Raw genomic sequence first — 12,818 nt, 5'->3', positions numbered from 1 at the left:
TGCTAACCAGTTCTTAATGTTCACCCAGGGTCAGGTCAGTGGGTGAGGTGAGTTAATTAACTCTTTCTGGCCCTGTCACCTTTCAATGAGATATTACATTACACTCCTAACGTCACAACAGCCGCTTAGCCCAGCTTGGCTGGGGAAGCCAGGCGTCTGCGCCCGCCTGCCCAAGCGTGCCATGTGCCCCAGGAGGGGTGAGACCAGAGCAGCTCTCAGCTCACGCCCCACAGGGCGACCCGCTTGACGGTAACTGTAGCCCCTCGTGAGCTGGGAGCCTGGCGCAGGTCAGCCTGGCCAGGGGCAGCCCAGGGCCCAGAGGCTGGTCGTCCCCGCCCCAGCTGGCCTGTGTGCACTGCCGAGCAGAAAGAATCGGCTGTGACATTCCCGTAGCCTGGAGACCGTTAGCCCCTTTCACAGCCCAGCACCGATTTGAATAAGAATCACTCTGTCCCGGCCTCCCTACGCCTGGGAGAGGAGCCGGGTGAGTTTTACCCATCGCTTCCCTTGTTTTCCAGCTTGTTTTTGTGCGCCGAGTTCTCACGCTGCCTGCCCAGGGCTCGGGGACTCATAGGAGCAGGAGGGGCGCTCTCGGGGGCCGCCTCCGCCCCGCCTGCAGCCAGCTCCCCCGTCCCGCAGCGCGTAGTGGGAAGTGACTGCCAGGGCCGCGGGCTGCACCACTCAGACGTGAGTACCGGAGCAGTTCTGGGGCGAGCAGGAGGGGGCTGCACGCGACGCCTGCTGCCCTAAGGTTCCTGGCCCTGGCAGCGACATTACTGCTCAAGCTGCCTGGATTTCTCCTCCAGCCCCGAGCCCGGTGCCCAGCAGAGGTGAGCTGGCAGGAGGGTGCCCGGGCCAGCGAGGCAGCAGGCTGAGGGGAATGGGCTTGCTCAGCACCCCACAGCCACTCGGGGCAGTGCCAGGAAGAGAACCCAGGTGTCCGGGAGCCCTGTCTCCTGCTCCAACTCTTACTATGAGATGTGCTGGCTGCTTCGCATGCCCAGCCCCAGGTTAGCGTGGCAGCTCCCTACATGCCACTGGTGGGGTGGCACTGCCCACCGGAGCACTTTGCCCTCACTAGGGCTAACACTGGCCCGGGGCACATGCGCCTGTTGTGAGATGTGGGACCCCCCAGCCACGGGCAGCTCCCACCTGCCGCCGATCCCCCAGCTCCCCGGGGGACAGCAGGGAGAGGCCTGGCAAGGTGAGAGTCTGTGGGGGGACCACAGCTGCTGTCCTGGGGGTGGCTGAGCAGCGCCTGACCTCCGAGGCAGCCAGTCCCCCGGGAGCCCTGGCTCTGCTGACCATGGCCAAGCCCCAGCGTCGGGCACTAGCAGTACCAGGGAGCCCTGGAACCTCCCACCTGCCGGGCTGGCAGGAAGGAGGCCCGGGCCACTGCGTAGGGAAGAGGGAGCCCTGTCCCACCCCCCTTCCCATCACCCCCAGTCTCTTTCCCCTCTGCCCTGTGCACCCTGGGCCCACGGCTCCCCACAGATCTGACCTCCACCCACACTCCCCTCGCCCAGCCCAGCCCAGCCCAGCCCGGCGTAACCCTCTCCCCTCGCTCTCCCCAGGCTGGACTCCGGTGCCCATGGAGCTGCTGCTCGCTCTTCTGCTGCTGAGTAAGTCCCCGCTCACATGCAGCCCCTCCCCTCTCAGGCAGGCGGGCAGCGCCATCCGCAGACCCTGGGGTGTCCTGAGCGCAGGGGCCCAGTGGGGACCGGATGGACGTGGGGGGCCCTGAGGATGGGGTCCCAGTGGGGGCTGGATGGAGGCGGGGGGCCTGAGGACAGGGGGCTCAGTGGGGCCTGGATGGACGTGGGGAGCCCTGAGGGCGGGGGCCCAGTGGGGGCCGGATGGACGTGGGCGGCCCTGAGGATCGGGGGCCCGGTGGGGGCCAGATGGAGATGAGGGTCCCTGAGGGTGGGGTCCCGGTGGGGGCCAGATGGAGGCAGGGAGCCCTGAGGGCGAGGGCCCATTGGGGGCTGGATGGAGGTGGGGGGCCCTGAGGATGGGGGGCCTGGTTGGGGCCGGATGGACACGGGGAGCCTTGACGATGGGGGGCCCGGTGGGGGCCAGATGGAGGCGGGGGTCCCTGAGGACGGGGTCCCGGTGGTGGCCGGATGGAGGCAGGGGCCCAGTGGGGGCCGGATGGAGGCAGGGGCCCTTGAGGATGGGGGGCCTGGTGGGGGCCAGATGGATACGGGGGGCCGTGAGGACAGGGGGCCCAGTGCAGTGAGGCCGTGGGACGCGGGGGCCCTGAGGATGGGGGGCCCAGTGGGGGCCGGATGGAGGTAGGGGGCCCTGAGGACGGGGGCCCGGTGCAGTGAGGCCGGGGGACGCGGGAGCCGGATGGACGCGGGGAGCCCTGAGGACGGGGGCCCGGAGCAGTGAGGCCGGGGGACGCGGGGGCCCTGAGGGCAGGGGCCCAGTGGGGGCCGGATGGACGCGGGGAGCCCTGAGGACGGGGGGCCCAGATGGAGGCAGGGGCCTGAGGATGGGGGCCCGGTGCAGTGAGGCCGGGGGACACGGGGGCCCTGAGGACGGGGGGCCCAGTGGGGGCCGGATGGAGGCGGGGGCCTGAGGATGGGGGCCCGGTGCAGTGAGGCCGGGGGATGCGGGGGCCCTGAGGATTGTGGGGAAGCCCGAGGGCGAGGGCCAGTTGGGGGCCGGCAATTATATGGCGTGGGCGGCTGAGGATCGGGGGCCAGGTGGTGGCAGATGGGAGATGAGGTCCCTGAGGTGGGGTCCGGTGGGGAGCCAGATTGGAGGCCGGGAGCCTGAGGGCGCGGGCCATTGGGGGCTGGAGTGGTAGGTGGGGCCCTGGGATGGGGCCTGGTTCGGGGCGGCATGGACACGGGGAGTTGACATGGGGGGCCGGTGGGCGGCCGATGGAGGCAGGGTGGTCCTGAGGAGTAGGTCCAGGTGGTGGGCCGGATGGAGGCGGGGCCCAGTCGGGGCCGGATGGAGCGGGGCCTTGAGGCAATGGGGGGCTGGTGCGGGCGCCATGGATAGGGGGCCGTGAGGACAGGGGCCAGTTTGCAGTGAGGCCGTGGGACGCGGGGGGCCCGAGGATGGGGGCCAGCTGGGGGCGGATGGAGGTAGGGGGCCTGAGGACGGGGCCGGTTATGCAGTGAGGCGGGCGTAGGTGAGCGCGTATGGACGCGGGGAGCCTGAGGGGGGCCCGGAGCCAGTTGAGGCCGGGGTGACGCGGGGGCCCTGGGGCAGGGCCGTGGGGCGGATGGACCTGGGGTAGCCTAGAGGGGACGGGGGGCCAGGATGGACGGCAGGGGCTGAGGATGGGGGCGGTGCAGTGAGCGGGGGACACGGGGGCCCTGAGGACGGGGGGGCCAGGGGGGCGGATGAGAGCGGGGGCTAGGAGGATGGGGCCGGCTGCGTAGAGGGCCGGGGGATGGGGGGCTTGCAGGATGGGGGGCCCAGTGGGGCCGGATGGAGGCGGGGCCTGAGGACGGTGGCTGGGTCAGTGAGGGCTGGGGCGCGGGGGCTGGGCGGGGCCGGTGACTTGAGGCCGGGGACGCAGGGGCCCTGAGTACGGGCGGCCGTGGGCGGATAGGGGGGGGCCTGAGGGCGGGGCCAGTGCAGTGAGGCGAGGGGACGCAGGGGCCCTGGGACGGAGGAGCCAGTGGGGGGCCGGATGGAGGCGGTGGGCCTGGAGGATGGGGGCGGTGCAAGTGAGGCCGGGGGACGGGGAGCCTGAGGACGGCGGGGCCAGTGGGTGGCCGGATGGGCAGGGGCCCTGAGGACGCGGAGGCCAGTGGGGGCGGATGGCGCGGGGGGCCTCGAGGCCGGGGGCCCGTGGCGTGAGGTCGGGGGACGCCGGGGGCCCGGGGACTGGGGGCCACTGGGGGCGGTATGGGCGGGGCCCTGCAGACACTGGGGGCAGTGGGGGCCGGAAATTGGAGGCGGGGGCCCTAGGCGGGGGCCGGATGCAGTGAGGCCGGGGGACCGGGGCCCTGAGGACCGAGGGGACGCGCTCCCGGACGTCGGACCCCTTGGCAGCTCCTGCAGGAACAGAGCTCGGCTCCGCCGCGCACCGCTCCTTCCCAGCCCCTGAGCTGAGCCGTTAAATCCCCAGACAGTTGGTCTGCTGAGCCCGCGCTTGATTAGGGCAGCGCGGGCTGAGCGTGCTCGCAGCTCCCGGTGATGGGGCGGCAAGGCCAGCGGCAGTCCCGAGCCCGTCCTCCGGTGCCTGGCGCTGCCTGCGGCCGGGTGCGAGACAGGCGTGGGCTACGCCGAGGGCGGGGCTGAACCTGCCCCTCACCCCCCCTGCTGTGCCCGGTGCTGGAGAACTCCCAGGTTATGCGGTGGGCACCTTGCTCCGAGGGTCTGGAGATGGCCCTGGAGCACGCCTCAGGGGCTGGGCGGAGTCAGGTGGGGGCAGTGGGACGGGACTTGGGCCTGGGAGATGAGGGGGGCAGAGTCTGCAGGCAGGCAAAGGCTTTGCTCCCCCCATCACAGGCTGCTAGTGCGGGAGCTTCAGGGTATGGCGTTTCCTGCTAGGTAGTGGCTGTGACCAAGTGTTGCGTGCGGGGGGAGTTGCCCAGGAAGGATGTGTGCGGGGCGAGGGGCTGTGCCAGAGGCGGGGGGAGTGTGGGGATGAGGCGGTACGTGGGGTGCACAGGGTAAGTTGGGGGAGAGGGGTGCAGGGTTTACACGGGGGAGGATGGTTGTGCAGGGGTGACAGGGACGGGAGGCGGTGCTGAGTTTGACAAGGTAGTGTGGAGGGGGAAGGGTGATGGTGGGAGGAGGTGGGGGGGTGCACAGGGGAAGTGTGGGGGGGAGGGGTGCGGGGAGTTGCACGGAGGGAGGTGTGCGCAGGGGGAGGGGTGCACAGGGGGACGAAGGGGTGAGCCCAGGGGCCCCGTGCAGGGGCAGAGGCGTATGTGGGGGCTGGGCCTCAGCCTCTGTCAGACTGCCCCCGCCCTGTGCCTCTCTCCAGTCCAGGTGCCCGGTGCGGCGAGCCAGGACAAGCCAGGCTGCTCCGCGGGCAGCTGCCACCCGGCCACCGGGAACCTGCTCATCGGGCGGGCCCAGAACCTGAGTGCTACGTCCACGTGTGGGCTGTGGGGGCCCCAGGAGTACTGCATCGTCAGCCACCTGCAGGTACTTGCCCGCCGGCCTCGCGCCAAGGGGTGCCCAGGGCAGTGCCCCACCCTCCGGGTGCTGTGCGGCCTGGCTCCTGGCCCAACACTGTTCTCTGCCTGCAGCGTGGACAGCTGCCCCCTCCCCGTCACTCTGCGTGGGCACCTGGGGGGCAGGGCCCTCTGCCCTCAGCCCCCACTGGCTTGAGCCAGGCCCCTCCCATCCAGGGCAACCAGAGGATCTTGGCCCCTGAGCCCTGCACTCTCACTGGCACTCGCCAGCCGGGCCTCGGACCTACGGGGAGCCTGGCCAAGGGAGACGGGGGCTCGGTCCCCTATGCCCAACCCCAAACACTCAGCCGAGCCGGGCTGGCAGAGCCTGCGAGTGGACCAGGGTCAGCGTGCGTGTGTGAGTCCATCTGTCCGGCTCTGTGCATGTGCGTGTGTCCGTCTGGCCTCCAGGTTTGCGTGTGCGCGTGAGTCTGTCTGTCTGGCTCTGCGTGTGTGCGTGAGTCCATCTGTCCTCTGGGTCTGTGTGTGCGCGTGTCACAGAGTGTGGGGGAGTCCGGCCTTGCACCCCTCTTCCTGGGACTCACAGCGACTCTCAGCCAGCCAGTAAAACAGAAGGTTTATTGGACAACAGGAACACAGGTTTCAGTAGAGCTCGTAGGCTCAGCCAGGACCCCTCAATCAAGCCCCTCTGGGGTCCTGGAAGCTTAGTCCCCTGAATTCCAAGTGCCCAGCCCAAAACCGAAACTGAACTCCCTTCCCTCCAGCCGGCCCCTTCCTTTTATCCCACTTCCCGGGCAAAGGTGCTGACTCCCTCCCCCCTTACCTGGCTCAGGTTACAGGCTTAAATCCTGTCCCTCACCTAAAGACGTCCCCTGCTCTCCCATCCCCCATGCAGACAACCCCTACTCCATCACAGCGCGTGAGACTGTCTATCCTCTGGATCTGTGTGTGTGCATGAGTCCGTCTGTCCTCCAGGTCTGTGTGTGCGTGTGAGTCTGTCTGTCTGGCTCTGCGCGTGTGCGTGTGCGTGAGTCCGTCTGTCCGGCTCTGTGTGTGTGTGTGAGACTGTCTGTCCTCTGGGTCTGCATGTGTGCGTGAGTCCGTCTGTCCGGCTCTGTGTGTGCGTGAGTCCATCTGTCCAGCTCTGCATGTGTACATGAGTCCATCTGTCCTCTGGGTCTGCGAGTGCACGTGAGACCGTCTATTCTCTGGATCTGTGTGTGTGCGTGAGTCCGTCTGTCCTCCAGGTCCGCGTGTGTGCGTGTGTCTGTCTGTCCTCCAGGTCTGCATGTGCGCATGAGTCCGTCTGTCCTCTGGGTCTGCGTGTGTGTGTGAGACCGTCTATCCTCTGGATCTGTGTGTGTCAGGTCTGCGTGTGCGCGTGAGTCTGTCTGGGTCTGCATGTGTGCGTGAGTCCATCTGTCCTCTGGGTCTGCATGTGTGCGTGAGTCCGTCTGCCCGGCTCTGCATGTGTACGTGAGTCCATCTGTCTGGCTCTGTGTATGCTTGTGAGTCCGTCTGTCTGGCTCTGCATGTGCACATGAGTCCATCTGTCCATCTCTGTGTGTGTGCATGAGTCCATCTGTGTGCATGTGTGTGTGTGTGTGTCTGTCTGTCTGTCCATCTGGCCCCCTGGATCTGTGGGTGTGTACGAGTTTGTCTGGATGTGTGTGTTGTTACCAGATTTGCCCATTACTTTGGGATATGCTCATTTATTCAGGTTACCTTTCTGGGGAAGGGGATTCTGTACTTCTATCAATGTGCTGCTTGTGTCACGTGCGTGTTCATATGGAGCTCTACTTCGCCCTTCTACCAGTCCCCTCCCAATGGAGCTATCCTGCAGGACCTAGGGTCCCTAGAACCGGATGAACACACCCCCACCCCCACATTCATTAACAGAGCAAGTCTGAGCGGACCGGGTCAATCAGCACTGTCAAGCTGACCCCTTATATGTCCCTGGACTCACTGGGGTGGATGAAGCAGCACTTCCAAGCTGACCCTCATATGCCCCTGGGCTCCACAGACTGGGTCAAGCAGCACTTTCAAGCTGTTGCCCTTATTGTGTCCCAGATTCAGCATGTCCCTATCCCCACCTTCACAACACAATTGTACTGGCAGTAACCTACTTGATGAGCAAACCCCACAGGATTTTGGGCACTGCTTAGGTAAAAAAAGCGTTGCTGCAGAGTGAATGAGGGGAGCTAAAAACACAAAAGAGGAAGGTTCAGCCAGAGAGAGAGAGAAGCAACCAGCTTAACCATACAAGTTATTTATTGAATACTGGTGATAACTACCCAAGGAGGCTAAACCAACATAACATACTTTATTAAAGGTCAGTACCTAAGGTAGAAAGGAAAAATGAGAAGAGAGAGAGAGATAGAAGGGGATCTCACCACTCCCTGAAGCTTGGACTGGTTGGGGTTCCCAGATGATGCTGGTAGCTGAGGGCAGGAGGCAGGCAGAGTCCCCAGCACGATCAGTCAGGAGAGTATGGAGTCCTAGTGGAGCTGACGCAGAGTTTGGATCTGAGCATCAGAACCCTAACTGGAGGGTGAGTAGGGATTTTTGTAGAGAAAATACAATTGATCAAGGGAGAACAATAGATTTGTTTATAGGTAAAGCTGAAAACTCAAGGGTTTTCTTTAGCCTAGACCAAAGGAGCTGATCACTCTTGGCTATGGGTGGTGTTTTCTTCCAGGGAGCTCACAATGCAACTAGGCGGCTTCACTATTTGGATATCAGTTAAAGATTCATTACTAGAATTAGTCTGACAATTGCTGACCTGGGTGTGTGCAGACATAGGTTCATTAGCATCTGGAGCAGAGATTCCCATGATGCAGTGCTTCCCTGCTTTTTCTAGTCCCAGAATTCAGTGTGGTTCTTGGTTCCCCATTCTGTATGCAAACTGAGATGTCTTCCTGTCCCATCTTTCATGCAGATGAGGCTAGGGGAGTCGTCTCTGCTCTCCATTCTGTATGCTAATGGGGGATATCTTAATCTTGTCTCTCTTGTCAGGAGGGGTCTAGGTGTGTCTCCCAATGCCCTTCACTGCTCTCTGCCAGTTTTTTTCCTCTGATAGGTTTTGGTTTAAGCAGAGGCTGTGGGGGCGGCGGGGTGTCTTTCATGAGTCAGGCTGAATACTGCACCCTGGTTCCCCAAGAACACGGATGTGTCTGGTATCAGTGTGTGTGTCCGTCAGTGCGCCTGTGTCACGGAGTGTGGGGGAGTCCGGCCCTGCACCCCTCTTCCTGGAACCCACAGTGACTCTTGGCCAGCCAGTAAACCAGAAGGTTTATTGGACAACAGGAACACAGGTTACAGCAGAGCTTGCAGGCACCACCAGGACCCTTCCATTCCATCGAGTCCTTCTGGGCTTTCAGGGTGCTTGGATCCTAGCTAGGATACCCTGAATTCTGCCCACATAGCCCCAAACCCAAACTGAAAACTCCTCTCCTCCTGCCGACCCCTTCCTTTGTCCTCCTTCCCGGGCAAAGGTGTTGACCTTCCCCCCCTTACCTAGCTCAGGTTACAGGCTCCGGTATCATCCATCCCCTAAAGTCCTCCCCTGCTCTCCCATTCCCCACACAGACAGCCCCTACTCCATCACGGCCTGAACTGGTGGTTGTGTCCATCCATCTGTCCTCTGGATCTGTGTGTGAGTCTGTCTGTTCCCAGGATCTGTGTGTGTGCATGTGAGTGTGACGGAGCAGGGAGCGGGCGGGTTTGACCTGGGAATGTGGCCAGGGAGTTACAGTGGGGATGGGAAGGAAGCTCCCTGAGCTGTAACCTGAGCCAGGAGCGGGGTAGGGAGAAGTGACACCTTCTGCCCCGGAGACTGAACAAAGGAGAGGAGGAGCAGAGGGGAGCGGGGAGAGAGTGGCTGCAGCAATTTTTAGAGTCAGTTTGGGGCTGGCTGGGAAGACGCAGGGAACCCCGAGACTGGGGTCTAAGCTCCCTGAAGCCCAGAGAGACCCGGCTGAGAGGTCCTGGTTGTACCTACAAGCCCCGTTTGGGACTGTGCTCCTGTCGGCTAATAACCCTCCTGTGTTACTGGCTGGCTGAGAGTCCTGGGGAATCGCGGGGAGCAACTCCCCCACACTGCGTGACAGTGAGTCCGTCTGTCCAGTTCTGTGTGTGTCCATCTGTCCCCCGGATCTGTGGGTGTGTGTGAGAGTCCATCAGTCCGGCTGTGTGTGTGTGTGTCCATCTGTCCCCTGGAGCTGTGGGGGTGTGCATGTCTGTCTGTCCATCTGTGTGTGTGTGTGTCTGTCCATCTGTCCCCTGGATCTGTGGGGGTGTGCATGTCCATCTGTCCAGCTGTGTGTGTGTCTGTCCATCTGTCCCCTGGAGCTGTGGGGGTGGGGGTGTCCGTCTGTCCAGCTGTTTGTGTGTGTGTGTGTCTGTCCATCTGTCCCCTGGATCTGTGGGTGTGTGTGAGAGTCCAGCTGTGTGTATGTGTGCGTGTCCATCTGTCCAGCTGTTTGTGTGTGTGTGTCTGTCCATCTGTCCCCTGGATCTGTGGGGGGGTGTATGTGTCCGTCTGTCCGGCTGAACAGGTGGTTGTGTCCGTCCGTCTGTCTGCCTGGATCTGTGGGTGTGCGAGTCCATCCGTGCGCGGGTCTGGATCGCGCGTCCGGGGGCGAGTCTGTCTGTCTGTCCAAAGGCAGGCGCTGAGCAGAGGCAGCCCCAGTGCCCAGTCTGCCCCTGCTGCGGGGGCTGTACCGTGAGGCAGGGACAGCACTGGGACCCTCTCTGTGCTGCAGGACTCGGAGAAATGCTTCTCCTGCGATTCCCGGTCCCCGTCTCTGCACAACAGCCACCGCATCCAGAATGTGCTGTACCTCAGCGGCCGGGACGGGCACCCCACCTGGTGGCAGTCAGAGAATGGTGAGGGGGGCCCTCAGGGCCATGGAGAAAGGCTCCCTTGCTGGTGGATGGAGCCCAGACTAGCGGGGAGGGGAAGGGGTCATAGCCCATGCTTGGCTTGTGCTGCCCCGGGCTGCAGGAGTCATGGGGGACCCTCAGGAGAGTCTGGGCCGGGAGACGGCTCCTTGGGACCCCCCAATGCCGGGGCCTCCAGTCTGGGTGAGAGGCCCCCGCAGCCACCACGTTTGCCTCTGCTGGGAGTGACCACAGCTTGGGATGTGGGGGCGGCAAAGGGGCTGGTGCAGGCATGTGGTGGAGCATGGGGAGGGGTCTTGTCCTGTCTCCCTGGGGGGAGCTGGTGCATGGGGGTGACCCCGGCCCACCCCATCCTGTCTCCCTGGAGGCTGGTGCATGGGGGTGACCCCGCCCCATCTTGTCCTGTCTCCCTGGGGGCTGGTGCATGGATGTGACCCCGTTCCATCCCGTCCCATCTCCCCGGGAGCTGGTGCATCGGGGTGACCCGTCCCACCCCGTCCTGTCTCCTGGGAGGCTGGTGCATGGGGATGACCCCATCCTGTCCTGTCTCCCTGGGGGCTGGTGCATCGGGGTGACCCCATCCCGTCCTGTCTTCCTGGGGGCTGGTGAATGGGGGTAACCCCACCCCATCCCGTCCTGTCTCCCCAGGGGCTGGTGCATCGGGGTGACCCCGCCCCATCCCGTCCTGTCTCCCTGGGGGCTGGTGAATGGGGGTGACCCCATCCCGTTCTATCTCCCCAGGGGCTGGTGCATCAGGGTGACCCCATCCCATCCTGTCTCCCCGGGGGCTGGTGCATTGGGGTGACCCCACCCCATCCCATCCTGTTTCCCTGGGGGCTAGTGAATGGGGGTGACCCCATCCCGTCCTGTCTCCCCGGGGGCTGGCGAATGGGGGTGACCCCGCCCCATCCCGTCCTGTCTCCCCGGGGGCTGGTGCATCGGGGTGACCTCGCTCCATCCCGTCTTGTCTCCCTGGGGGTTGGTGCATCAGGGTGACCTCGCCCCATCCCATCCTGTCTCCCTGGGGGCTGGTGAATGGGGGTGACCCCGCCCCATCCCGTCCTGTCTCCCCAGGGCTGGTGAATGCGGGTGACCCCATCCCGTTCTATCTCCCCGGGGGCTGGTGCATCGGGGTGACCCCATCCTGTCCTGTCTCCCCGGGGGCTGGTGCATTGGGGTGACCCCATCCCATCCCATCCTGTTTCCCTGGGGGCTGGTGAATGGGGGTGACCCCATCCCGTCCTGTCTCCCCGGGGGCTGGCGAATGGGGGTGACCCCACCCCATCCCGTCCTGTCTCCCCGGTGGCTGGTGCATCAGGGTGACCCTGCCCCATCCCGTCCTGTCTCCCCGGGGGCTGGTGCATCAAGGTGACCCTGCTCCATCCCTTCCTGTCTCCCCGGGGGCTGGTGCATCAAGGTGACCCCGCCCCATCCCATCCTGTCTCCCTGGGGACTGGTGAATGGGGGTGACCTTTCTTATGCTGGTTGCCCCCTCTGGTGCTCAGTGCCTGAAATGCTGCAGCTCAGTGTTGCTTGGCAACAGACTTTTTTAACACAGGATTCCTAACTAGCCTTTGCCGGTAGAGTTAGGGAGAAAAAAAACCATTGATTTGCAAATGTCTTTTGCTGGTATTTGCTGACTCGCAGCTCAAGTCCCTTTGTTTAACAAAAGACCCTCGTTAAACCTAACGCCTCTGCCTGCAGAGTACTCAGAAGGGAGAGAGAGAAAAAAACCCTGCAGAGTTTTGCTTTTTAAACCCAAACTTCTCAGTCTGCCTGCAGATAGCAAGCAGGGAGAGAAATAAAAACCTCACTGGCTTATTGATTCATCCCACACGCTGCCACCATGTCAAGGTAGTATCCCCACTCTGAACCATAGCATCCCAAAGATGTGGTACCTGCATGAACCCCTCTAAGCCTAATTACTAGCTTAGAAATGATAGACTGCCACCACCCAAAAATATAGTGTTTTGGGTCACTTTCTGACTCCCCAAACTCTTCCCTGGGGACCCCAAGACCCAAACCCCCTTGGATCTTAACACAAGGAAAGTAAACCCTTTCCCCCACCATTGCCTCTCCCAGGCGTCCTCTCCGTGGGTTATCCTGGAGAGACTATACAGATTCAAGCTCCGTGAATCTAAAACAAAGAGGAAATTCGCCTTCCCGCCTCCTCTTTTCCCCCTCACCACTCTCTGCGAGAGAGACAGATTCCTAATACAGAGAGAAATCAGGCTTTTCCTCCCCGCTTCTCTCCTTTCTCCCACCAATTCCCTGGTGAGTGCGGACCCCTTCCCCTTGATTCTTAGACAAGGGAAAAATCAATCAGGTTCTTAAAAAGAAAAGCTTTTAATAAAAGAAAGAAAAAGTAAAAAATTATCTCTGTAATATCAAGATAAAAAAATGTTACAGGGTCTTTCAGCTTATAGAGAATAGAGAGAATCCTCCCCCCAGCACAAGACAAGTTGCAGCAAACAGAAATACAATCCTTCCAGCAAAATACACATTTGCAGTAAAGAAAATAATCAAAAGACTAAACCATCTTTCTAATTAGTACTTATTAAATTTAGCAGAAGAGACTTTTTCAGAAAGATTGGAGGAACCTGGATGCATGTCTGGCCTCTCCTAGCCCCCAGAGAGAACAAACCAAACCCCGCCCCCCAAAAACAAACAAACAAAGGCTTCCCTCCACTGAGATTTGAAAGTATTTTGTCTCCTGATTGCTCCTCTGGTCAGGTGTCAGCCAGGTTCACTGAGCTAGTTAACGCTTTACAGGTACACAAGACATTAACCCTTAACCATCTG

General features: G+C 62.3%; 1 protein-coding gene across 1 annotated transcript in view; it reads left to right on the top strand.

Annotated features, from left to right (window-relative positions):
* Nucleotides 1-219: 219 nt before the first annotated feature.
* The window catches only part of LAMB2 (laminin subunit beta 2), a 133,804-nt gene continuing 121,205 nt past the window's right edge, over nt 220-12,818 (top strand). The window contains 3 exon segments of the mRNA XM_075073333.1: nt 220-1,622; nt 4,961-5,124; nt 9,878-10,001. Of these exon segments, the coding sequence (XP_074929434.1) occupies nt 1,307-1,622; nt 4,961-5,124; nt 9,878-10,001 (604 nt within the window). The 5' untranslated portion in view covers nt 220-1,306.

Source organism: Chelonoidis abingdonii, chromosome 17 (genome assembly GCF_003597395.2).
Source record: "Chelonoidis abingdonii isolate Lonesome George chromosome 17, CheloAbing_2.0, whole genome shotgun sequence".
In the NCBI taxonomy this organism is placed as follows: Eukaryota; Metazoa; Chordata; order Testudines; family Testudinidae; genus Chelonoidis; species Chelonoidis abingdonii.
The sequence above is the reverse complement of the archived record's forward strand: the minus strand, read 5'-3'. Positions and strand labels throughout refer to the sequence as shown.